Below are 25,684 nucleotides of genomic sequence, written 5' to 3' on the forward strand. Positions count from 1 at the left end.
AGTTTATTTGATCAGTGCACTACTCAGTGGCTGTTGTAAAATGTGTATACACACCTTGCAACCATTATGAATACTTACAATAACCATACATACTGTATATAATAAGAGTAAGCTTTTAATAGGTTTGTTGAGCAACTACAAAATAAATTCCATTTTTATTGTTAATATTTGTACCATTGTGTTTTAGTAGGTATTTTATCGATTTTTCTATTGTGCATAAATTTCATTTTTAAGTTGGTTTTGACAAAATATTCAATGTGCATTATTTATACTAAATATGTTTGTTGCTAGTTACTAGTGTAAAATAAATACAAATCGAATGCGCGTCAAAATGATTAGCAAACGCAATGACGAACAACAAAACGCAGATGACTGATTAATCTTAGGGGGGGGGGGGGGGGCGGAGGATATAACAATTTGTTTTAAATGAGAGTGGTATATACTCTCACAATGAAATTTACCAAAATATAGTATCAAATTTAGGCTAAATCAGGGATTCTACTCGAGCATAGGATTATAAATAGTCATATGATATATTTAATACCAAAGAGCATGGACTATAATCATTACACATCCACACGTGCAAAGTCAAACAGGGAGTGATTCGTAACAAGCAAAATCTCACTTAATCAGAACATGCGCTAATTAGTCAAGTCTTTGCAAGTACTTTGAACTGCGTAATCAAGTGCCAACGGCTAATATTACGCCCTGTTCTTAATTCTTTTTAATCTATGTATTTATCTATGTTTTTTATGCTAAATATATTAACATCAAATACAATACAACTGCCGTTGAGACTTCAATTAAATGTTAGGATTGTCAATTAAAATCATTTTTTGGAACTAGGGGGTTTATAGGTTGTCGGCATATAAGATGTATCTCATGTTATGTAGAGTGACAACCTTTTTGTTTAATATTACAGTAAGTTGAGAAACTAGTAATTGATCAACCTAATTACTAGCCTCTTTTATTCATACTGTAGTCTAACCTGTAAAACCATAAAAGTTGCTTTTTGACTCTTTTCAATTGAAGAATTCCACATTTGAAATTGTTTGAAGAATCTCTAATTAAGAACCTGAATAGAAAGGTGGATCAAGTGACCTCTAACCTCTCCAATATGGCTACGGATGAGCAAGGAAAGGTAAGCTATTTGTTCATGATTAACAAGTCTCCATACTGACCACATGTTTTTATTTCAACCATATGGTTTAAAGAAAAACATAGCTTGAACAATATCATCATTGACAAACTTATTGGAAAGGACAGACAACTGAATTAATACTATAATAGTTAATACACAACAGAACATATTGGCTTTTGGAAAGGCTTTTGCATTTCAGTTTTGCTGTACATGGAACTACACCAAAAATTTAATTTCAGTTTTGAATTTAATTAATTGCTGCAAATAGAAATTGAAATAAGGTGTCTAATTTTTATTTCACTTTTGTGCCGAATGACCGAATTCTGTACAAAAGAACTTCAGGTTGCTTAAGGACATTGACAACTATGAATGAATAAAACATTTGTTTTTTTTTATTTTATGTCTTTTCGCACATGTGACCAAGAATTACCAATAGTAAATTAATCACTGGCTTATCAGATAGATGGTAAGCACCCTGATACAGGGGCTATTTTGTGTACCAGTTCATTATCATCTCGAATGCTGGACTGGGTTCTTTAAGTGGACACGGGTAAACTGTGTACATTGGACCTACAGTACGGTTTATAGTCTTATCCGAGAAGACAGGTTCCATCACCAAATTAGTTAATATGATTGCAAATATGGGATAATTGTGTGTACTTTTATTTTAATGTGCAATGGTTACATTTGGTTACGCATGACTGGTTCTTGTTCATTCATTGTTATTGTAATCTCTTTTTAAAATGTTAAGCATAGATTCTCAAACAAATAGAATCCATCTTGGATTGTTCACATTTTTTATTATATTTATTAAGAATAATAATGAAGTAGTTCTACACAAATATAAATTATTAAACAACACCTGCAAATAATGTACATAAAAAAAATGAATATATAACAAAGTATTATGTTACACCCAAATGCATTTAAAATCTGGCATGACCCATATAAAATATAACTGGATAAATTGGCAAATATAGAATATATTTAAAGTCGATCAATATTAAGTTGCATGAAAATGCGTTTAAAATGTGGCGTGACCCAGATAACTTGAAGTTGGATTAATAGGTGTAATCAACTAGAACTATTTTAAGAGCGAAACAGGACCATCGCAAAATCACCGGAATATTAATTCACACACTGGCATTAAGTTTATAGTCGTTTATTTAATGCTATGCGAGTAAAATGATAATACTGAAGTACACTTTTAGAATTGACAAAAATAAATCTAATTCCTATATGTGACCTGCTCTGGCATAGTGAAACATAACTCGCTGATCTTTATTCAGTGTATTGACCTATAGAAGTACTATGTACGTTAAAAATCACTATCTTGGTGAAAATAGGGTTTTCCCCTTTTTGGAATCTACAACTATTTAAGAATCTAGATCAAGTTTCATTTTGTGTGAATTAAGTTTATAAAAGGGCTAAATAAGTGATTTTAATGAGTTCCTTTTTTGTCTTGATTTCATTTTGTTGCAAAAAAATGAAATAAAGTGCATGAAACACTGTTAGAAAACTGTGCAGTTTATGAAAATATTTGTATAGCTACCTTTAGAAACATGGTAGAGTCTGAAAATTTAAATATTCATAAGCCATATTCAGTGGGTATTTCAAGTGGTTTTCAATATTTTTGGCTTCTTCAGCGGGAATTAGAGGAGGTAAAAAGCTTCTCTGACGTGATTTTTACACAACAGAAATCCGTTGTCAAGGATACGCCACGTAATGGCTAGCGCGTAGTAGAAATACAGTACTGTAATTGGCTTATCCTTATAATGACCTTTGACCTGTTTACTTTTTACGCGGAGAAGAGAGTGTAAACAATTCAGATTTAAGATAATCTATGGATCTAGTCTAGGGCCTAGGTCTAGGCCAAATACAATGACTAAAAAATAAAAACACAATGAGAGTAGCAAAGGACCTGATATTAAATTATTACAGCCAGTGTAGTGACTAGCCTAGGCCTACTAAGTAGCCTTTTGGACTCCAGGCTGGGTCCTTCTAGGCCTACTTGTCCTAGCCTAGCTAGGCCCTAGGGTAGGCCTAGCAGGTCTAGACTAGACTAGCTAGGCCTAGGTAGGTTAGCTAGGTAGGTTGCAGGGCAAATAGGCCTAGCTAGGATAGGTAGGCTAGGCCTAAGTGGCACTTTTATTTGCCTACATATCACATAGGCCTACCATATTTATTGTTTTTACATAATAAGTATTGTATTAATTCATGTTATTGTAGGCTATGATTATGCCCTTACACCAACATAATTTCATGAACATTACACAATTGTAAGTAAATGCTTAAAACAAACTTAATACATTAGTATGTGCTTAAAACATATCCATTATTTAATTGATTAAAGCAATCGCATAATGTTATTTAAGTTGTATTTGTTATCTAATCAGCAGGCACTACACAACTAAAATTTAAATTATTTAAGTAACTTTTAAGAACATACTTAAATCCAGTAGTTCAAGAAATGGTATTTAATGTTATATAACTTAATTTATTGTATACATTCTTAATTCTTAAAGAATAATACAGTTTTTTTAGTGTAAAAACATTAATTTACCCCCTTTTTTACCATTTTAAGCAAGTGCTTAAAAGAAACACAAGTATGTACTTAACATAAAATGTGGAAATATTTTTTGTATGCATTGTCACAGTAATCAATATCCTACCACAAAACATTTCATTGTATCATATTTTGTGATTGTGTGATACTTAGAAAGTATACACTATTAGATTAACAAATATTAATTTGTGTTGTTGTTTTATAAAATAACATTGACATTCAATCATGATTTTCTCAAAACTGTTATTTGTATATTTCTTTATACATGCTTCGACTTAACGTACAATATCTCGGGATCCCCTTCATGTTAAATATTAAGTTTGGTATCATTGTAAAGGATATAACATTTCCTACCAGATAGAATACAAATCTGAAAAATTTAAATTTTCGACTTATGTTTCACTTTGCCAGAGCAGGTCACATATCGGCAAATAACATATGAACTAATAAAGGCTTAAATAAAATAGTGGTAAAATTTGATTTCAAGTTTTATCTACCACAATCAAAAATCTTGAAGATTGCATTGATTCCATCAGATTAGCAAAAATACAGGAGTCCTGTTAATTAACAAAACCATGTTTATCGGGCTTATACATATGCACACATTAAATTAAAGCAGCAAAGCGATCTAACATCCCGAAACAGAAGCTTTTTAACTGAAAACCTTATATTATAAATAACAATTAGAAAGTTACAAGACCTGCTCATTCAAATCAAGTTATAATAAAGTTGTTAAACTTCTTACAGACAAAAGCGCAGAGTACAACTCATAGCTCAACAGTACAGTATTACCATGGATCTTGGGCAAATGCTTTTTTTTGTTTGAAGTCTTTAAAAATTTCCCCCAGGCTCTACGAAATGAAAGGAGACCTCTTTTAAAAATAATTGCTTTCACCATGCTGAAAAACACAGAAATCAATGAATATACGGTTTTATGCGATATACTGGTACTGTCTTTATTACTGGTAGCCAAGTTAAGACAGCTCTACCACTCAGCAGTGTAAATTAATATCATTAAAAATTAATGTATAATTTATTAAACTGCGGCTACACTTTCAGCAAGTACTATCTTGCGTTATTGGTATCTATTTCAACCATTATTATTATTTATGACGTTCGAATGGATTAGTTACACCTTTCCAATGAACAACCTAAACATTTTCCATGTTCGCATTTCTACAGCCGCCACATCTCGTGAATGCAATACAGCCCCGCATTTATTAAAGACCTATTTAATTAAATATCTACCCAGAGATGTCTAATCTTATTTCATCCATTTTTTATTAAATTTTACTGTTTACACATCCTTTGTAAACAAAGCCCACATGATACAATATGCTTAAGCCTTGTCTACACTATCAAACTTTATGTGACAAAAAAATGTGATGTGCCCATGGACATGATGATGTCATATCTCTACCATATTTAAGTAGACAAAGCTTTACTGTACTGTATGTACCAAATCCATACCAGGTATACTTAATTGGTATTAGGACGTACGGTAACACCAGGATTTAAGCGCAATTTAAGTAATTTGAACAATTACGATAAGACTATAATCCACTGTGTTGAATTATTTGCATTGCGCATATGTAATGCCGTTGCGTCCTAGTGGGAGCCAAATCGCATAGTTAAACTATTGTATTAAGAATCTGTATCTAAGCTCCTTAGATACAAATAAAACCTACACAATCATCGGGATGAATGATTTCATAGACAAGCCATAGTAAAATCCCAACACTTAGTACCTATTCCGCATAGATTTAAAATCCACATTTAAAATAATTTTCCCATTCTAGTCAATACTATCTTGTGTACAGTATTATGATGTAGTCAAATGTATTTTTATTTTAGTAACAATAATTCTGACATTTTAAATGCAATGAGCAAATTACACTAAAGATGATCCCTTTTAAATGCTTATTAAATCTCAATTATATTAAATATGCTAATTATGATTGAAATCATTAAATTCTCGTCAAACTCGACTTGATGTAATCAATATAATCTATGACTAATAATGTAAATCAAGTAGATGGTTAGAAGCCAATAATACTGCATATTTAAGTATGAACCATGTCTCAGTAATGTAATATATTATATTACAGATCTTTGCACTATTGCGACACCTGGAATTCAAATGTTCCCGAAATTTACTAACGATATTTAAAAAAAAATTTGTGCCTGGGATGCTAAATACAAAATGACATGAAATCAAGAAACCACCTTAAAGTGGGATTATATGGCTACCTAGCTCGGTTGGCACACTAAGATAAACTTCCATTTTAAATGTATTTAGTTCTCTTTGAAGTTCGTAGATTGAGTTGCAATACACGCATACAAATATGGTAATTTTTTCGAGCTTGAGAGTAGGGAAATTTAAAAGTTCTTGGATTGCATACCGGAAACGTTAAATTAGCCTTTAGTGTCATATTATGCACAGATGTTATTCCTGGAAATACATAAGTTCAGTTCAATAATTCATTTTCTAATCAATGATTACGGAATCGATAGCTTTATATAGCAAGTCAAAAAATCTTTGATGTCGGTTTAAAAAAAGTTCAAATAACGTATCGGGTTTCTCACTTCAATTGACCACGACACGGTACTGGATATGCCACACGACATTTTATCTTTGTTTTATTTTGTAATTTAAAAAATCTAAGTTTTTTTGCAAATTCATACACTTTTATTATTGCATGGACATCTATAAAAGTTGCGTAAATTATGAATTACATCATTTATCCAAACCATCATCCTGCGTAATCCTCTTGTAAACTCAATTCGATCGATTGTGCACCCAATGAGTGTAGTGTATTTTCAAAATTCAAAGGAAAATTATTTATATCATAATTTTTATAAAACCTACCACCATGACACTAGCCTTATACTGTCATAGTTCAGCTGTGTTCATCTACTGGCCTTCTTTTTTCCTTTCTTCTTTCGTTGTTGCTCTTGTTCGCAGTGTAGAAATTACAAATAGAATGCCGGCAATAATTGTCAGCTCCATCGTGTATTAGCCAGGAATATTTCTTAGGCTACAATCTGTGCTACCATAAGACGCATTGTCGCATTAACTATAGGCCAAACATCAGCTTGCATGGGCATATTAGGTTACTACTAGTCAGTTGCATATTTGCCACAAGACTATCCAACTCTCCATATGTACCACTCAAAACCCCAAACTGAATTTTCTTGAGATTCTAAATGTCTCAAATTTTTCATTTAAGTGCATTGGCAATACCAAAATTACAGGAGAACCATACATAACAGGCAAGCCCAATAGTGTCCGATATTTGGAGTGTTGACTATACTACTGTAGGCAGTAAAGTTATGCCACAACTACCCCTACTGTTGTTGACTACTATTGAGGATGTGCATTACTAGCCCTCACCCTATGTACACCACTACATTTTGTTTTTTAGTCGAGTCACAGTCTACTACCCCCAAGCCCTTAATGCGGCGAGGCCATAACCTAAAAGCCATACCCTATGGGTAGTAGACCGCAACAGCACTTGTCATGTTAATTTGGACATTCTCATACACCCATTGTTGTCACGAATCAACTAAAAAACTAAAGATGTTTTCCCTCTCTGTAAACAAGTACCATGAAGTTATTTCTCCATGCAAGTACTAACCTTATTAAAAATTGACCGACCGTTGAGGGCGTCCATAGCTGATTTTGCTGCAATGTGGTTTTCAAATTCGACAAAACAGTACGGGTCATTACCAAGATGCTGAAATCAACAAGAATAAGGAAATAGATATAAATTAGTCAATTTATAACTTTCAATGCATATTTCAACAAGGATGGTGAGATTGATGCATGAACGATTTCATTATATAGTATTTATAAAGATTGTATGTATCACATATTTGAGGAAATTACCAAACATGGGGAACATATGCCTAAACCCATGAATTATTGTTACTCAATGCTAAAAAGAAGACCATATACCATTGGCTTAACAGGTATACATACAATAACAATCCCACCGTAAAAAACATTTGTGTTCAATGAAAGGAGATATTTTCTAAATTTAGGAACAGAGTATCTCCTGCTCAAGTATAATTCCACCCAAAAACTTTTAAAACTCAGACACAACAATTACACAATTGTTAATGTAAAATGTAACCCATTAATTATTGCCGATTTGTTTTTTTGCCGGGTCCACTGGGATTCAGTCATATATGGTACTATAGTGAAAGCCTAAGTTCTATTCAATAAATGATGATTTCTGGCAACTTGTTTTAAACTTAGAAATGCATCCGTTTTTCAAATCATTCACAGCATTTAATAATTTACATTCATTCCAATTCACTTTGTTTCATATTGTTTTCCCGACTAATTGGCGATGATAAATCTAGCAGTACATGTATTTCATTGCAACAGTAAATTTGTAAATAAATTTTTAGAATATAGTTAAGTAATTTTCTGATATTATTTTCATTCAATTTCTAGAATTTCTTTTATTCATCCACTATTTAAAATATCATTCACGTTGTTCGGTCATCAATTTAAACTGCTATTTTATGTTCTAAATTTAGAAAGTATTACATCAATAGTATCCAAGAATTATTTGAGGCATGGTTTAGGTAAACGCTTATCAATTTGTCGATTTGAAATAATCTTGTTGAACTACTGTGTGAACAAGGCATTTGGGAGCTTTCAATTTGCGATGACCTACGACCTAACTAGGTCACCAGGACCTAAAAACCATTAAAACTGTTGTTAGGTGTAGAATGAGGACACACGTCCCAACATCCTTGCATGGCCACAACAAATTAACATGACATAATTGGGTCGTCACAAATTGAAAGTTCCCCATTATTTTAGTAAGGTCTACCAACATACTATAGGTGAGTGTACGCTAGTGTAGGCGCAAACCCAAATTTGTATTTGTGTGTGTGTACTGAGAGCCCAGTCCATTACATGGCAACAACCTAGCATGTCTTTAATGAATTTAGTTGGTTTAACACACAACACTCACTTGTTGCTTTGTATGCAACACCCTTCAACCAACAATGTTTTAAAAAAAAAAAATAGGAAAGGAATAAATAGGAAAATATATCAATTATGAATTAAACAAATTGATTTACTACCTCAACCATTAACGTTGGCCAGGGATTATGACAAACAATTCCTGTAATGAAATTATTAAAATAATGAATTTGACCGTAGATTTGTAATGGGCAGATGTTGGTGTGATTTAATCCCATTTTTATTTCTTCCAAAAACTCTTTATTAAAGGTCTTTTATTCAAACTTTTTTACATTGTCAACCTAAGAAACATTACCTTTAACAGACCCTCTAGTATTGTTTAATACTTTTTAAGCTGAAGCCCATTTTGTAGCTTATTAATATTTTATCAAAAGTCAATGATAAATATTGTTATTCACTAGTAATTAATTAATGTTAGATGAAATGTGATGACTTGACTGATCAATTGTTGTTGTTAATGTGATTAGTATAACATCATGTTACAGGGCATTGTTAGTAATAAATGACATATTTAAACACGACACACACAAGTAAACTGTTAATAATGCATTTTAGTATAGAATATACAGAGTACATAAGTATGGCGGTGAAAACATTTGTTTTCGATTAGTAATTTTATGACGATTAGAAATTCACAATAACACTGATGTCTTTTTATAGTCCTGATATAATCAATATTAAGTGGTTTGGAGGTGGTGTCCACACGGGTTTGCGCAGGAGTTTTGGGGTATGTCAGGGAAAAATTTCATTTTAAAATTTTGTTTAGCAATATTGCTAATCAAACTAATTTTTGAGTCGAGAAACATGGTTTTGTATTGTATTTTTTGCTATACAATTTTCAAAATGTGTAGCAATAAGGTTGTTTTGTATAGCTTTTTGCTATGCTACACTGGCGAAATTATTCCCTGTATGTGTACAGTTTGTGCAGTTTATACCCATGTTAGCATACATTCTTAAAAGTAGTGTATTGTGTATGAAAAGTCTACAAAATATGTGAAACATACGATTCACATTGGGTTTTAAAGAAAAGTATAGTAAATGCATATAAAAAAAGGTTCAAAATAAATATTTGACAGCGAATACAAACTTTGTTGTATTTAGGCTAATCAAAGACATTTTTTAAACCAATATTGTAATGAATTCTGGCAGGTACGCGGGAGATGATCAAACTAGGCCAACGGAACGAGATAAACGGCAAGAATAATTTGATATTCAACTAAGCTCAAAGAACTTAGCAGATGTATCGAGAACGTTGTCAGTCTACAACCTATTCTAAAGGTAATAATAACCAAGTTTATAAACTGATTGAAATATTTGGATCATAATTGTTGCCATGATGAATTAACAATACTCAACCAATTCATAGAAAATACCTACAAGGCGTACTATATACATTAACTAAAGAGAGGAGAGGAGATAACGTGAAATCGGATACTACGAAACTGTCAATGCGTTGTAACCTACTGTATGTCAGACATTGTGATTAGCAAGAATGACGGATATTGCATTAAAATTCAACATCAAACAATGATAGCGTCGACTGCAGGTTTTACGACGCTTGTTTTGCCCATAATGTATCCCTTACGAAATCAGAATTCACATATGATAAATAATTCAAAATGTACATAATTATCCTTACAAATACCAAATTGCGGAAACATGAGAAAAATGCTCAGAGAATAATTAAACTTTAAATATTCTTTTAAACAATTCTAAAAAAATTCACCCTATCATTTTTATAATAAGGGGGATTTGCTGCAAATGAGAAGCTCCTCTTCAAACAAGATCTTTTTACATTAAGCTCTGTCTACACTATCAAACTTTATGTGACAAAAATGTGATGTGCCCATATATGGACATGATGATATCATATCATCATATTTGTGCATATCACTACCATACAGTATTTGGGCACATCACACTTTTTTGTCAAACTAGTTTGATAGTGTAGACAGAGCTTCACACTAGCACTTGATCAATTTTAAACAAATTATAAGGCTAGCGTAGATATAAAATGGGCTGAAACATCGAACAACGTTTGACAAAAACATAATTTTATATCTGAAAAAGGAACTATAGAGGGCAAGAAGCTTGAGGGTTTATTCTAAATTTTACAAAAGACTATAGATGGCAGCAAACACAACTAATACCTAATCACACACAATTATAAGACGTGGACTTATCCAGGTGGGGATCTTCTCGTCAGTTCTGCCGAGAAAAAATGTAACATTTTAGAATCGTACCAAGACTCGGAAAACACAAACAGTTCAAACAATAAATGATTAAAAAAGAACTACATTTAAATGTTTAATATTTTTTCACTATACACTTTTATTGTATGGTAATGAAGTAATATAATTTGGCATAAAATCCTATTTACAACCTTGTATCAAAGATGGTGCAAATATTTAGGATTTACGATACAATAAAATTGTTTTTCATCCAGATTTTTTAATGAAAGGATGCGCCAATTTTGAAGATCTACAATCAAAATGAAACTAATAATTGCTAATTTATACAGACGCCTTTGTTGATTTATAATTACCATAAAGACATACATTTTGGTAGATGGTTATGACATTATTCATTATCATCAACACACAATGCGGGAAAATGCGATGCAATCGTCATACCTTTTGTTGCTATATACCAGGCAACATACTGTATCGTTCGTTATCTTTTCTCAATGTCAATCAATGTTTTGTATTTTGTATATGTCCAACACAATGCAATAAATAAATAATTCACTATTATAAGCGAATATCCATGTTGTTAAATAATTGTCGTATTCGATTGGGAACTTTCGTTGTCAACGTAAAGATTCATTGAGTACTTTTTGTATTCGAATTGTAAATTTGTGCTCAACAGAAAGTCATTCGAATAGAAAACGTACCTATGTCACAAACACTTGTTTTGACTGAAGGAGGCATCAACGCAACAATCGCAGACCATAACAGCTTTCAAAAGACTCTGCGTCAAATTTAGAAGCCAGTTCGACTTTTTGGATGTAATTGTGCTGGGCAAAGGTGGATGGAAACTCCCACATTTACAGTCCACGCCTACAGCTTATTTTAAAGTCTTCCAACCAGCCTAATTTTACGAAACACCCACCCAAAATGTGGGTACCTGAAAGAACTATTTGTTCCGACCCCACTTTTTGACACACTATCCAAAGTATCGATAAGCAAGCCTGCGAGCTACAGCGATTTTAATTGCTTTTGCTTATCCTTGCCTCCTTAGATTTCCACCTGTCTTGTTTTTGTTACCTTGTTTTAAATGCATTTCGATTTTAAAGGCTAAATAAAGAATGAATGAATGAAATCCATAGACTTCTCTATAGCTACAACCATGCAAATTCATGTGGAAACATTCCCATGATCAGGATTTTGCTTTGTAATTTTAATTCAGTCTTCGGAGGACAACAGCTTTTGTTAAACTACAGTAAAAAATATTCTATTACCTTTGTTAGTATTATTGAATGGAAACCAGTGCGTATGATAATTGTAAGTCACACTAATCTTAATAAGTATATTTACTTTGTAAATTTAATAATTCATTTCATCATATTCAAGGAAAACATATGGTACATGTTTTATGTAAACGTTGTATACTTACTTCACTGATGAGTTTACAGTTCAAACAAGTTCCAATGGCACCAAACAGCTGTAGTATAAGATCTTCAGTCACCTCCCTAGCCAAATTGCCGATGTACCTTTACAATTAAAGTTACATACAATATTATCATATCTTTTAGTTTTTACATTAAGTGCACATCATCTCATGACTACCAAATTAACCTTCCTGATTTGTGACAAACAAGATGTAAAACATTTTATGTCTACATGAATGGAAAAGGTTTGACAAGACAATGAGCATGTGAAAGCTTTGCGATCATGGTATGCGGGACAATGAGCATGTGAAAGCTTTGCAATCATGGTATGCGGGACAATGAGCATGTGAAAGCTTTGCGATCATGTTATACAGGAAAATGAGCATGTGGAAGCTTTGCGATCATGGTATGCGAGACAATGAGTGTGTGAAATCTTGCAACCAACATCTTAGGATTTCACAGGCCAGTTCCATGAAATTGTACAGAAGCCAACATAAGAATCACAGGTTCCCAAATGAATGAGAACAGTTTAGTAATGACTATACTTTAAATGGCATTAAAAGGCTGTTTGGTAGACTCTATAGCCCTGTGGCTAGTATTATACTTCTTTCTCATATAATTGATTGCATGGAATATAAAATAAATAAAAGAATACATGCTGATTAATTCAAATGTATGAATACATCACATATTCAGTTATTATTATGCTTCACATTTGCTCTAGAAATTTAGACTAGTAGTTTACATACTGCAGGATAGGCCTGTAACTTCATACTGGAGATTTCTTAGCTGAAGTCTAGCGTTCAATGCTTACTCCGGCATTGCACATACCACTGTAAATGTGATGGGCTGTGTTTAAAGTAAAATAGACTTTCCAGAACAGGCTCATTTTATATTGATCAGAGTAATAGGATGAGAAAATTTTATATTGATCTAAGTAATAGGATAGGCAATTGTTATATTGATCTAAGTAATAGGATGGACAAATTTTATATTGATCTAAGTAATAGGATGGGCAAATTTTATATTGATCTAAGTAATAGCATGGGCAAATTATATATCTTGATCGAAGTAATAGGATAGGCCATTGTTATATTGATCTAAGTAATAGGATGGGCAAATTATATATCTTGATCTAAGTAATAGGACAGGCCATTGTTATATTGATCTAAGTAATAGGATGGGCAAATTATATATCTTGATCGAAGTAATAGGATAGGCAATTGTTATATTGATCTAAGTAATAGGATGGACAAATTTTATATTGATCTAAGTAATAGGATGGACAAATTTTATATTGATCTAAGTAATAGGATGGGCAAATTTTATATTGATCTAAGTAATAGCATGGGCAAATTATATATCTTGATCTAAGTAATAGGACAGACAATTGTTATATTGATCCTAAAGTAATAGGACAGGCAATTGTTATATTGATCCTAAAGTAATAGGACAGGCAATTGTTATATTGATCCTAAAGTAATAGGACAGGCAATTGTTATATTGATCCTAAAGTAATAGGACAGGCAATTGTTATATTGATCCTAAAGTAATAGGACAGGCAATTGTTATATTGATCCTAAAGTAATAGGACAGGCAATTGTTATATTGATCCTAAAGTAATAGGACAGGCAATTGTTATATTGATCCTAAAGTAATAGGACAGGCAATTGTTATATTGATCCTAAGTAATAGGACAGGCAATTGTTATATTGATCCTAAAGTAATAGGACAGGCAATTGTTATATTGATCCTAAAGTAATAGGACAGGCAATTGTTATATTGATCCTAAAGTAATAGGACAGGCAATTGTTATATTGATCCTAAAGTAATAGGACAGGCAATTGTTATATTGATCCTAAAGTAATAGGACAGGCAATTGTTATATTGATCCTAAAGTAATAGGACAGGCAATTGTTATATTGATCCTAAAGTAATAGGACAGGCAATTGTTATATTGATCCTAAAGTAATAGGACAGGCAATTGTTATATTGATCCTAAAGTAATAGGACAGGCAATTGTTATATTGATCCTAAGTAATAGGACAGGCAATTGTTATATTGATCCTAAAGTAATAGGACAGGCAATTGTTATATTGATCCTAAAGTAATAGGACAGGCAATTGTTATATTGATCCTAAGTAATAGGACAGGCAATTGTTATATTGATCCGAAGTAATAGGACAGGCCATTGTTATATTGATCTAAGTAATAATATCATGTGAAAGCGCTTAAAGAACATGTACATTGAATATAAAGATAAGCTAGTAAATTAAAATTTAAAGTAAGGATTATGGACGACTCTGCAGTTTTATATATTAAGGCAAATTACCAAGGATAACCATACAGTAAATGAATTCATTCACTATCCTTCTTAAATGTATAAATTCTGTTGATAACACAAATATAAACAAGGTGCTCTACATAAACAAAGTCTTATTACAAGTCTTTAGGAACAAATATAACAAGACTTGAACCCTTAACAAGTGGATTATTAGCGGAGGTTCATAACCACCAAGCTACTGTACAACTCAAGCAATAGCCTTGTTCCACTGTATAACTGCATTGAGGATGACAATTTTAAAGACAATGAATGAACAGTTTTCATTAAAAGAAATTTAAAGAAAATATATATTTTTTTAATAGTCCTAAATATTGATTTCAATATTGTCAAATTCTATTTCTATTCACACCCACTACTGAAAGCAACCTGTAGCCTAAGACTAGGCTTTTGTAGAATGAGCACTTGATTGATGAGATGGTGAAAAGGTAATTTGTATCATTTTCGCACACATTTTAAATTTGTAATTCCTCGCATAATTTCAAATTGCTAAAATTGCGCAATAATTTTCCTTGCACAATTTCAAAAGGAAATCATTGTGTAGTTTTAAAAACCAAATATAAAGACTAAAGTAAAAAATCTAACGTGGTACTTGATTTATGATAAATATTTTAAACTATCTACCTAGACTTAATTAAAATTGAAAGTGTTAAGATGATATATACAGCTGCCCAAACATTTTAAGTCATTGACGTTGCATTAAAAATACATATGGCTCAGGAGATAGAGAAAGTCAACAACACAAACGACTAGGCCTAGCCGCTGTTCCCGCCGTTATGTATAGACTAGGTAGCTAGTATGCCCGACTAATGTGTAAAAAATATGTCGATTATAACGGCACTAAAACTTGTACACAAAGCAGAAAATTTAAATAAATCACAATAAAAATAATAAGTGCATAGGGAATATTAATCACACCATATGTAGTACATTCGGTGATTAACTTACAATACTCTTTGCTTATCATCCTCGCCGTTGTTACCGAATTCTGAAGGCAAAATTCTTCCGGGTCCGCCGCCTCCAGCTCCACCACCATCTCCACTCATCCTACCACCATGGTTCTAAAACGATAGATTTTTACGTCAAATTAACAACACTTTTAAGCTGAATTTGTGATCAATGTTTTCCTGCAAATATACATCAACTTACCCTTTGTCCTTGGTGTCGATCAAAATGTCCATTTCCTTGGTAGGAACCATATTGATATTGGTTTGCGTTGAGGAAAGCCATTTTTCGATATTTTCGATTGAGGATGATGGCGTTGAACACGAGGAACTTCCTGTACGCATGCGTGTATATGAATTATGGGACTGTTGGTTTCTCGTTCTATAAAAAAATGAAATACTGCCCTCATTCTTACATAAAACTTGTCAAGCAAATTAAATATCGCTCGATATCATGCTTTGAACCCCAATTTTTCAATTAAAAGCCAAACGCGCTAAATATTATGGGCAAAAAAGACAAATCTTGTACATGAAAATATCAAACACATTAATATAAAAAATAAGATGTATCCCAAAATAAAATCAAACCAAAGCGAAATAAATCATTGTCAATGGCTCAACAGAAATGGAGAACGAACATCAATAGTTTAAATACATTACAATTCCTAATAATAAATTTAAAATTAATAAAATCTAAATATATGAAATACATTGACCTATGAGTTAATTCAATTTGAATTGTTTTCTCAGTACGTACTACTTACCTTACCTTGTCGAATTTGAAATTTAACACCATGCCGTCAATATTACTTTTAAACAGTAACATTGTCCTCTTTAACTTTCTAGCTACCTCATTAGTCTCCAATATCTACAGAGTGCTTTCGGGTCAAAGAACATGTTTTGTTTGGACTACTGTAGGCCTAAAGCTATAATTGTTTTTAGTCCTATACTACCGGACTCAATTTGTTCAACATGACAGTATACGCCCGATTGTGATAAATCTTTCTTTTTGTTTTCGCTTACTTAATTCATGGACTTTAAATTTAGTCCATGCTTAATTTCCCATTTCACGGTTATCGGTTAAAGTAGTCGAAAATGCAAAATGTTGATTTTACCTAGCAGACAATAAACAACATACATGATACATGATATCAAACAATATTGATTGATTTTATTGATAAAGACAACATAGATCCGGATGGGCTTGATCGTTTCGGAATAATACAGTGTAAAATTTCGTTCAAAAGATTAATAAAATCAGACTTTTATATTTTCAATTTATTTATAAACGAAGAACAAAAGCAATTATTTCATGTATAAAATGACAAAATAAAAGCAATTGCAGTATTCCAAAAGAAAAAAGACAAAATAAACGGTCACATTTAATAAAAATCCTATTGCGTGCCACGTACTGACATTTTTTCCAAAGCGTTCAGATATAGTGATTGGTCAATATTGCGTGCCCCGTACTCACAATTTGTTTCAAAGCGTTCAGATAATAGTGATTGGTCAATTGCGTGCCCCGTACTCACAATTTGTTTCAAAGCGTTCAGATAGTGATTGGTCAATTGCGTGCCCCGTATTCACAATTTGTTTCAAAGCGTTCAGATAGTGATTGGTCAATTGCGTGCCCCGTACTCACAATTTGTTTTAAAGCGTTCAGATAGTGATTGGTCAATTGCGTGCTCCGTACCTTTCTCGCATTGCGTCTTATGGCAACTAAACTTCATGCCATATCAATCAACCATATCCAACTTCAATCAGCCCTACCAACTCAACTCACCAAATAAACATAGTGCACATTTATATGATAATTATATCCGCTGTCTGCGATCATATTGATGAAAAAAACATACAATTAAGCATACTTAAGTGTCATTTGTCGCGTGACATTAATATTTATAGCGAAGTCTTTAGTAAGGACTGACGTACTCACACACAGTACCTGGTACTCGAGCTAACTTATTGTATCCTTTTAAAAAGGGTATATATTGTGTTGAATCGATGTGACTATATTTTATAGCGAAGTTTTTAGTGATGGCTGACGTGCTGGTACTCGAGCTAACTTATTTTATCCCTTTAAAAAACGTATCGTGTTGAATCGATATGACTGTAGTTTTATAGCGAAGTTTTTAGTGAGGGCTGACGTGCTCACAGTAAGTACTGATACTCGAGCTAACTTATTTTATCCTTTTAAAAAACGTATATATTGTGTTGAATCGATGTGACTTATTTTATAGCGAAGTTTTTAGTGAAGGCTGACGTGCTCACAGTAAGTACTGATACTTGAGCTAACTTATTTTATCCTTTTAAAAAAGGCACGGTATATATTGTGTTGAATCGATGTGACTGTATTTTATAGCGAAGTTTTTAGTGAAGGCTGACGTGCTCACAGTAACTAGACCTACTGGTACTTGAGCTTACTGACTTTATCCTTTTAAAAAGGTATATATTGTGTTGAATCGATGTGACTGTATTATTTTTATAGCGAAGTTTTTAGTGAGGACTAATATGCTCACAGTAAGTACTGGTACTCGAGCTAACTGATTTTATCCTTTTAAAAAAGGTATATATTATTATTTTGAATCGATGTGACTGTATTTTATATAGCGAAGTTTTTAATGAGGGCTGACGTGTTCACAGTAAGTACTGATTGATACTCAATCACATTGTGTAGGACAGGACAAGCTAATTGATTTTATCTTTTAAAAAATGCATTGTGTTGAATCTATGTGACTGTATTTTATAGCGAAGTTTTTAGTGAAGGCTGACGTGCTCACCACACAGTAAGTACTGGTACTCAGTCACATTATGCAGGACAGGACGAGCTAACTGATTTTATCTTTGAAAAATGCATTGTGTTGAATTGACGTATGACTGTATTTTATAGCGACAAGTGAGGGCTGACGTGCTTACAGTAAGTACTGATACTGGAGGTAACTTATTTTATCCTTAAGGTACATAATAATATTGTGTTGAATCGATGTGACTGTATGACAGTGAAGGTTTTAGTGAGGGCTGACGTGTTCACAACACAGGAAACATGATCTGAAAGTGTTTTATTAACATTTAAATTATTTTTTCTTCATAGAAGTCTATCATTGTGTTACATGTTGTTGTTGTATTTCTTTGCCATATTTTTGTCAGTAAGTTTGTGTTTCATTTATTTAGGCCCTCCTAAAGTCTCGTCATCACCGGATAGTGTCCCCATTCTATTTTGGCCAAGTTTAACTGATTGTTGTCATCGGGAACAATTTATTGACTTAAAAAAACATCCACCCTGTTAAAGATGTATTGTCCTCCCCCCCCCCCCCCCCCAAAACATGAAAAATAAAGATTAATTAAATCATACTTTGAATATGTTATTTAGTTGTTTTAATAATATTAATCACTTCCATAAAAAAAATTGTTTTACATATAAATTGAGAAAATAAATGGTTAAATTCAACCAAAAACCCACTGGCTGATAGCAAATTTTTTGCTTGAAATTACAGTTTTTTCAGGTAAATACATTTTTTTTGATCCAATTTTTGGTCAAAGTGGATAACTATTATTTTACACTAAAATGGCATATTCAACAACAATTTTGTTAAGAATTATTTTTTCAGAGGGACAATAGATATATAATGTTAATTCGTCCTGCCTGCGTTGGAAACAACAATGGTTACTGAAAACAAAATGTTTTGCAGGTTGTTGACAAACAAACGTTTTAGCTGCTTGCTTCATTCTTGACGTTCAACAATCTCTGACAATGGATTTATGTATTAATGGTAAGGATATCTCTGACGTCAATTCATTACCAAGTATAATTTCATTTTCTAGATTATGAGATTTCAATGATAAAGAATAACACGAGACAAGCTTGGGAATTGGGCCTTTATCACACACTGGGCATTCATCATACGAATTTCAAATTAATAATAAATTAATGGGACCCACAAAGTTAGGAACTTAGCAAACAGTGGAATCGGGAAAACATGATATAGGAATTGGAGAGTAGGCCGGGTCTATTAAAACGGGTCTATTAAAACGGGTCTATTAAAACGGGTCTATTAAAACGGGTCTATTAAAACGGGTCTATTAAAACAAGTCTATTAAAACGGGTCTATTAAAACGGGTCTAATAAAACGGGTCTATTAAAACGGGTCTATTAAAACGGGTCTATTAAAACGGGTCTATTAAAACGGGTCTATTATCGTAAAAAAGGCAATTTGCTGGTTGATGTCCATTTACACCTACATCATTAGCAATATACGATAATTTAATAAAAGACACTTAAATTAGTAATAAGGCAGAGTTTCAAATGTTTTGAAAATATTGCTAGGTAACATCAACGATGGTTTTTAAAATTCAACAAAGCAAAACGAATATAATATTAGACTAGATCGCAAAGGTTTATACACAATTGTATTAATTACTGTATATCTCTATACAAACACACTAATTATTATTATAAAACGTATACCCTTTTGTTAATATTTATTACTTACTGAGTCAAACTGTTTATTTTGTAGTCCTTCTATTTGTTCATGGTTAGTTAATAATAACAATAATTATTGTAATTTGCACATCAAGAAGAGATAAACAACTTATTTTTCAATTTAGCAACTCATCAGTGTGGGCGTCGTTAAAAATGTACGATTTGCACTGTCATGTTTAATATAAATAGGAGGAACATAATTAGCCTACTGTAAGAATCGCACAAAATGAACTAGGCCTAGAATACAATAAATTCGGCTGAGCCAACGAATTATATGTAGCTTCTCTAATTTATATCGAAAGAAACATTTAAACAAATTAAACATTAGACCTATGTCCTACTACCACTTGCTAGATGATTTAGACCTAATTTCTGTGGTTATGTTAAAGGTTAGATAATTATTTCGTAAGTGCTTTCGTGTGTGTTAAACATTTGAACGAAATGACCGAAACGAACCAGCCTACACCACTCGTTTTAGAATCAATTTATATAATTATGCTCATCAGAAATAAAATTCAAGGTTAACTAAAAAAGTTATTGGTGATGTCATTTTACAAACCTATTGCTAAGTATCTATATATATTTTTTTGTAGGGTCGATGGAAAATTCGACGTCACATCAATCATGGATGTGTCATGTGACGATAAGAGTGGTGCAAGGTCTGCTTGGAAGTTTTGCTTTTATTGGAAATATTTTTACGTTGATAGTTGCAATGTTTACAAAAGAAATACGGCGAAAACAAAGCAACTATTTGATATTGAATTTAGCCATGACAGACGCGGCTATTGGTGCAGTTTGTGCCATTTTAGGAATTTACGGCATTAAGAAAAGTGTAGGCCTAAATTTTATTATTGAGTCGGTTCTGGTATGTTCATCATCAATTGTTATTATACTAATCGCCAGTGAAAGATGTTTTGCAATCATTTTACCATTTAAACATCGTCGTTACGTCACGAAAAAGGCATTGGTTACCGTAATATGTCTAGACTGGTGCGTAATATTGAGCATAATACTGACGGTTTATTTACAAACTGATTTAGGAGATGCGTACATCATTTTAAATTTGGTATCCGTTTCTATTCTGTTATGTGTTTCACTATTAAATGCTCTTATATATCTTGCAATCATTTTAGCCGTGAGACAAAATGCAATACGGATTAGAAACACGGGTAATGTGTTCCAGCGCAGTGAAAGAAAACGAAACATAAAAATGATCATAACGTTTACATTGATTGCTGGTATTTTGATCGCCTGCTGTATTCCATATGCTGTTTCTTTTATTATTTTCTATTGCTTAGATTATAAAAAAAAAACATTCAGTCAAAGTGAGCTTATTGAAGTTATTTTTATAATTAAATTATTGACTCCGTTGAATTCGGGGATAAATACGTTCGTTTACTGGTGGAGAATCACAGAGTTTAGAACAGCTTACATACGAGCTATCAGAGGAATATTTTGTTGCGCCAAAATGACAAGGGTGACAACATTTAACCGTGTTTTAACAATTAGAAGTATCCTGCAGTTGGACCATGCCGGTTTGCAATAAGTGTTATAGCATACAACATGTTTAATCCTGTTGGATTATAGAATCTCTATACGACATCGAAAACTACTTAGTTGCATGGACAACATTAAGAAATAAAAGTGCACATTAACCGAAAGTGCATTATTGATTTCGTAGAACACTGGTAATGTGGATGGTGTTTGTATCAGCGAAATACGTAGACACAAATTGTTAAGAACAAGGCCATATACATGGCTGCAGTCGCGTGCTCAAGTTAGTGCTGACCGACCAACCGACCAACCGACCGACCAATACGTAGACACAAATTGTTAAGAAAAACTAAAATGTTATTCACTGAGAACAATTGTTTATTAACAATACATTGCAATATTTTATATCGTAAATACAAATTGTAAGTAGTAGTTGTACCATGGTGACATCGGGTATATGAAGCGTCTCACATACGCACAGAGCCAAAATCGCATCTTGGACTTGCACAGTGTATGGACTCTAACCTTACGGTTTTCATTAAATATATCATTGCATTCTATCATTCTAAATATCTAACTTTCTAACTTTCGCATTCCTCTTTTTTCATTTCATCCTTCTTATCTTGGTGAAAAGGGAGGATACTACATTTTCCTCCCTATAGCCTCTCCACTCGAACACAAATAAGATCACAAATAAGATAGTTGAACAAGAAAATTTTAATCATGTATTTTACCGCCATTTTTCATTTTTACATTTTAATTAACATCGTATCTAAAATTTTAATGAAAACAAATATGGTTAATACCGTACTGAATTCAAGCATCTTATTATGTAAATATACCTGTATTTTAACTACTTTAAACACTTACTTTTAATTGTCACAAATGTACTTATATGTATATAATATATTCACCAATGAGAATTTAAATAAACGTGAGATGAACTCACACAAGACAAAAAAAAAACAATACATTGCAGCTTGAAAAATGTTTCAGAACTTTTTCAGAATTTACTGGGATGACGTAAATAACTCCCCATAACTCGTTGTTGTTACATCCACAGATTATATATTCTTTGGTTATATGTGCCTTCAAACCAACATCTATTACTTTTCTTACTATGCGTGTATAGCAGCTATTATATATATTTTAACTAATTATTTATTAAGATGTGTACTGTGCCCAAAAGCATGAATAAATCAGACTTTGAATTGTGCAGTAATAAAGTTAATTACTTTAAAAAACGGGAGAAAAATGGTGTTTGTTTTACTTATTAAAAGACAAAATAAACGGTTACATTTAACCAAAACCCCTTGGCTGGTAGCCAGACAATTTGAATATTTTCTTGCTTGAAATGACAGTTTATTTCAGATGGAAAACCTTTAATGAAAGAAAATCACATGTTGCCATAGGAACTAAAACCAATGTTTATTTCAATTTCTAATTACAATATCTTCTATAATAATGTAATTAAAATATTTTATAATTTATTCTAACTATTTATTTTACAAACGACGCATAATCTTAAAGAGTAAGTCCGGGAATGATTTGATAATTCTAATAAAAAAATATTTTCTCTATAAAGCATTGTCCAAATTTATAAACATAGTTTTTAGTCATTAAAAATCAACGAATAAATAATATCATTGAGGTATTGCAACTAGCCGGACATCAAGCATACAAAATTTTGACCGGCACGTCGGACACGGTGATTTTCCCGCCATCCATTGCTGCGGGCTGTCTTGATTCTGGCGACTAGCGAACCACTTGCTCATACAAGTGAGGCACCACATGGGACGACAGTTGCATGAGACACAGTCTCCTCCGTTATCCTCATCGCACCGTTTGGTTAACTTGATGTTGGCTTGAACTTGCATACAGCCTATACAACTAACAGGCGCCTGAAATAAATGAATAAATGTATAGTGTCATAGTGTATAAATTAACACAACAAAAACACAAAGAATCACATCTGATTCTTCTTTTCGCTTAAAGGGTGAGGGTAGCTTATAATCATTTCAGTATACAGTAATTATATCTTCGAATAATTTTACATAAATGCTGACCTCTGACCCAGCTGTTAAACGATACACTCCATTTGAAATCACTTGTTCTCGGAAGGCTTCTGAGAATCGCTCTGTTAATGTTTCTTGTATAATTACATTACGAACATTTATAATCGGTGTTCTTAATTTGGCCTTGAAATCACTGTATTCTGCTGCATTTATTCTAAATTAAAAAAATAAAATCATCAACATGAACATTATCATGTTAAGAGACAACTTATGTGTGTTATCAACTGAATTCTCCTTCAGTTGAAACTGTTCAAACAGAACCAAATTTAGAGAGTGAATGCTGGAGTGAATGTGAATATCTGATCACACAAGGAAGAGGGGAATGCAGTGGATCTTTTCCTGTTGGTTGTTGGCTGCTGTGGGGGCCCTAGATGACCTAATCCTAATTTCACCACTTCTGTGGATTTTATATACATTTACATGTTGCTGTCTAAACTAAAATAATGAAAAAATACCAAACCTAAAGATAATTGGTACACAAAATCTGTACATAAAGCAGGTGTTGTACAAGAATAGGTTTTATTTTTTTAGAAAAAGATCACCTAATAATTTGAGTGGGTTTATACACAATATACAACAACCAACTATACCTTATAACAAATGGAGATATATTTTGATTTACACTGAGCACTTTAAGCGAAATAAATTGTACTCCAACTGGACTTTCATCGGTGTAGTTAAAATTTTGCGATTCTAATGTATTTAAATGTACATCTTCTTGCTGTGCTATATCCAATGTATACGCAGACGTCTGCAAAACCCATGAATCGGTCACGATTACACGCCTTCCCGGTGGTCCTGTTTGAAATTTATCAATTCGTCTGAATTCTACATCGATCTGTGCTGCAATGGACTGCCATGAATCGCCATGATGGCCAACTCTTACTGCAATTGGATGGGTTTTCCAGTCATTTCTTGACCAATAAAAATAAAGTAAACTGGCCACAATTGGTAAAATAACTGAAATTACAGTAGCTATCTGCCAGGTAAAAGGTAACTTCCAAGGTTGTAATATTATGTCATAATTTGATAAACAAAAGCAATACCCAAGAAAATACCCTAAAAAAATAAAAGACATTAGAATCTATTAAATTCACAAAGCATTTGTTATAAACATACCAGTAGCTTACGCCTGATGCGAGTAAAGTACTCTTAGGACGTGCGGCGGCGGCGGCGGATTGCTCTGATCTGAAAGGGGGATTTCCCATTACATCATCCAATCATATTCGCACAGGTTCTACATTTTTTCGTATTATACTGTATTGCTTGGGCCATCGCAAATATGTGTGCAAGTAGCAAAGAACAAATTATTGAAATATGTTTATAAATATATAGTCAATAGATATATGAATAGTTACCTAGAGGTAGAATCGAGTGAAATAAGATTGTTGCAGTAGATCTCTTGATGTGGTACCGTACAAAATCAAGATTTTCACTGCCCAGCCATTCCGAGAAAATATTCTGAATTGTCAAGCCTGCTGAGCGGAATTCGTTGGGAGGGACAACTAAACATAAACATATTAACATATATGCAATAGTATAGATAACCTCCTCAGATGCCATTTATTTCCCTGGAAGTATAAATAAATAATTTAAAAGTATTTAAAGACCTTGTACTATTAATAGTAGGTAGTAGTAGAATTTACCAGAACCCAACACAACAGACGAGTGCGAGTGTTGTACGTCGTGTGTTGACTTCCTTTACTTCCGTCGTGGTCACTGAGCGTGCGCAATAAACCGTTGCATTATTTTCACCTTTTTAACGAAAATATTTATACCAAATGCTTATTGTTCAATTGCATTATTATTAATATATAATATTTTTAATTATAAAATAATAAATTTAAGTACTGAGCTCGTTAAATAACCTAAAATAGTTTGCAAATATTTGGCCACGTGGATTAACTGTTCATTACGTCATGGCAAAACATTGAAATATTTCGTTACCCTTTATTTTTATCAACATTAATTTTGTAATAGAATAACAAAATCTGATATATTAGTAATTTTCATTAATTTTACATACAAATA

The 25,684-nt window shown here is 32.5% G+C and overlaps 3 protein-coding genes across 4 annotated transcripts in view; 1 reads left to right on the forward strand and 2 right to left on the reverse strand.

Annotated features, from left to right (window-relative positions):
- LOC140047054 (nucleolysin TIAR-like) overlaps positions 1 to 15,934 on the reverse strand; it is an 83,773-nt gene extending 67,839 nt beyond the window's left edge. For both annotated transcript variants that reach the window (XM_072091853.1, XM_072091852.1), the window contains exons 1-4: positions 15,810 to 15,934; positions 15,609 to 15,721; positions 12,325 to 12,421; positions 7,346 to 7,444 (exon numbers count right to left, since the gene is read on the reverse strand). In XM_072091853.1, coding sequence (XP_071947954.1) covers positions 7,346 to 7,444; positions 12,325 to 12,421; positions 15,609 to 15,721; positions 15,810 to 15,890 — 390 coding nt within the window. In that variant the 5' untranslated portion in view covers positions 15,891 to 15,934. The remainder of the gene's footprint in view (positions 1 to 7,345; positions 7,445 to 12,324; positions 12,422 to 15,608; positions 15,722 to 15,809) is intronic.
- Positions 15,935 to 18,896: 2,962 nt separating this feature from the next.
- Positions 18,897 to 22,547, forward strand: LOC140047058 (adenosine receptor A2b-like). Its single transcript, XM_072091863.1, has 2 exons — positions 18,897 to 19,374; positions 20,678 to 22,547. The coding sequence occupies exons 1-2, from the start codon at positions 19,356 to 19,358 to the stop codon at positions 21,628 to 21,630; spliced, it is 972 nt and encodes a 323-aa protein (XP_071947964.1). The 5' UTR covers positions 18,897 to 19,355; the 3' UTR covers positions 21,631 to 22,547.
- Positions 22,146 to 25,350, reverse strand: LOC140047057 (E3 ubiquitin-protein ligase TM129-like). The gene is made up of 4 exons (XM_072091862.1): positions 25,012 to 25,350; positions 24,244 to 24,712; positions 23,645 to 23,807; positions 22,146 to 23,479 (listed from the first exon to the last, which is right to left on the reverse strand). The coding sequence occupies exons 1-4, from the start codon at positions 25,214 to 25,216 to the stop codon at positions 23,222 to 23,224; spliced, it is 1,095 nt and encodes a 364-aa protein (XP_071947963.1). The 5' UTR covers positions 25,217 to 25,350; the 3' UTR covers positions 22,146 to 23,221.
- Between the last annotated feature and the right edge of the window lie 334 nt (positions 25,351 to 25,684).

This window comes from Antedon mediterranea, chromosome 4, assembly GCF_964355755.1.
Source record: "Antedon mediterranea chromosome 4, ecAntMedi1.1, whole genome shotgun sequence".
Taxonomy (NCBI): domain Eukaryota; kingdom Metazoa; phylum Echinodermata; class Crinoidea; order Comatulida; family Antedonidae; genus Antedon; species Antedon mediterranea.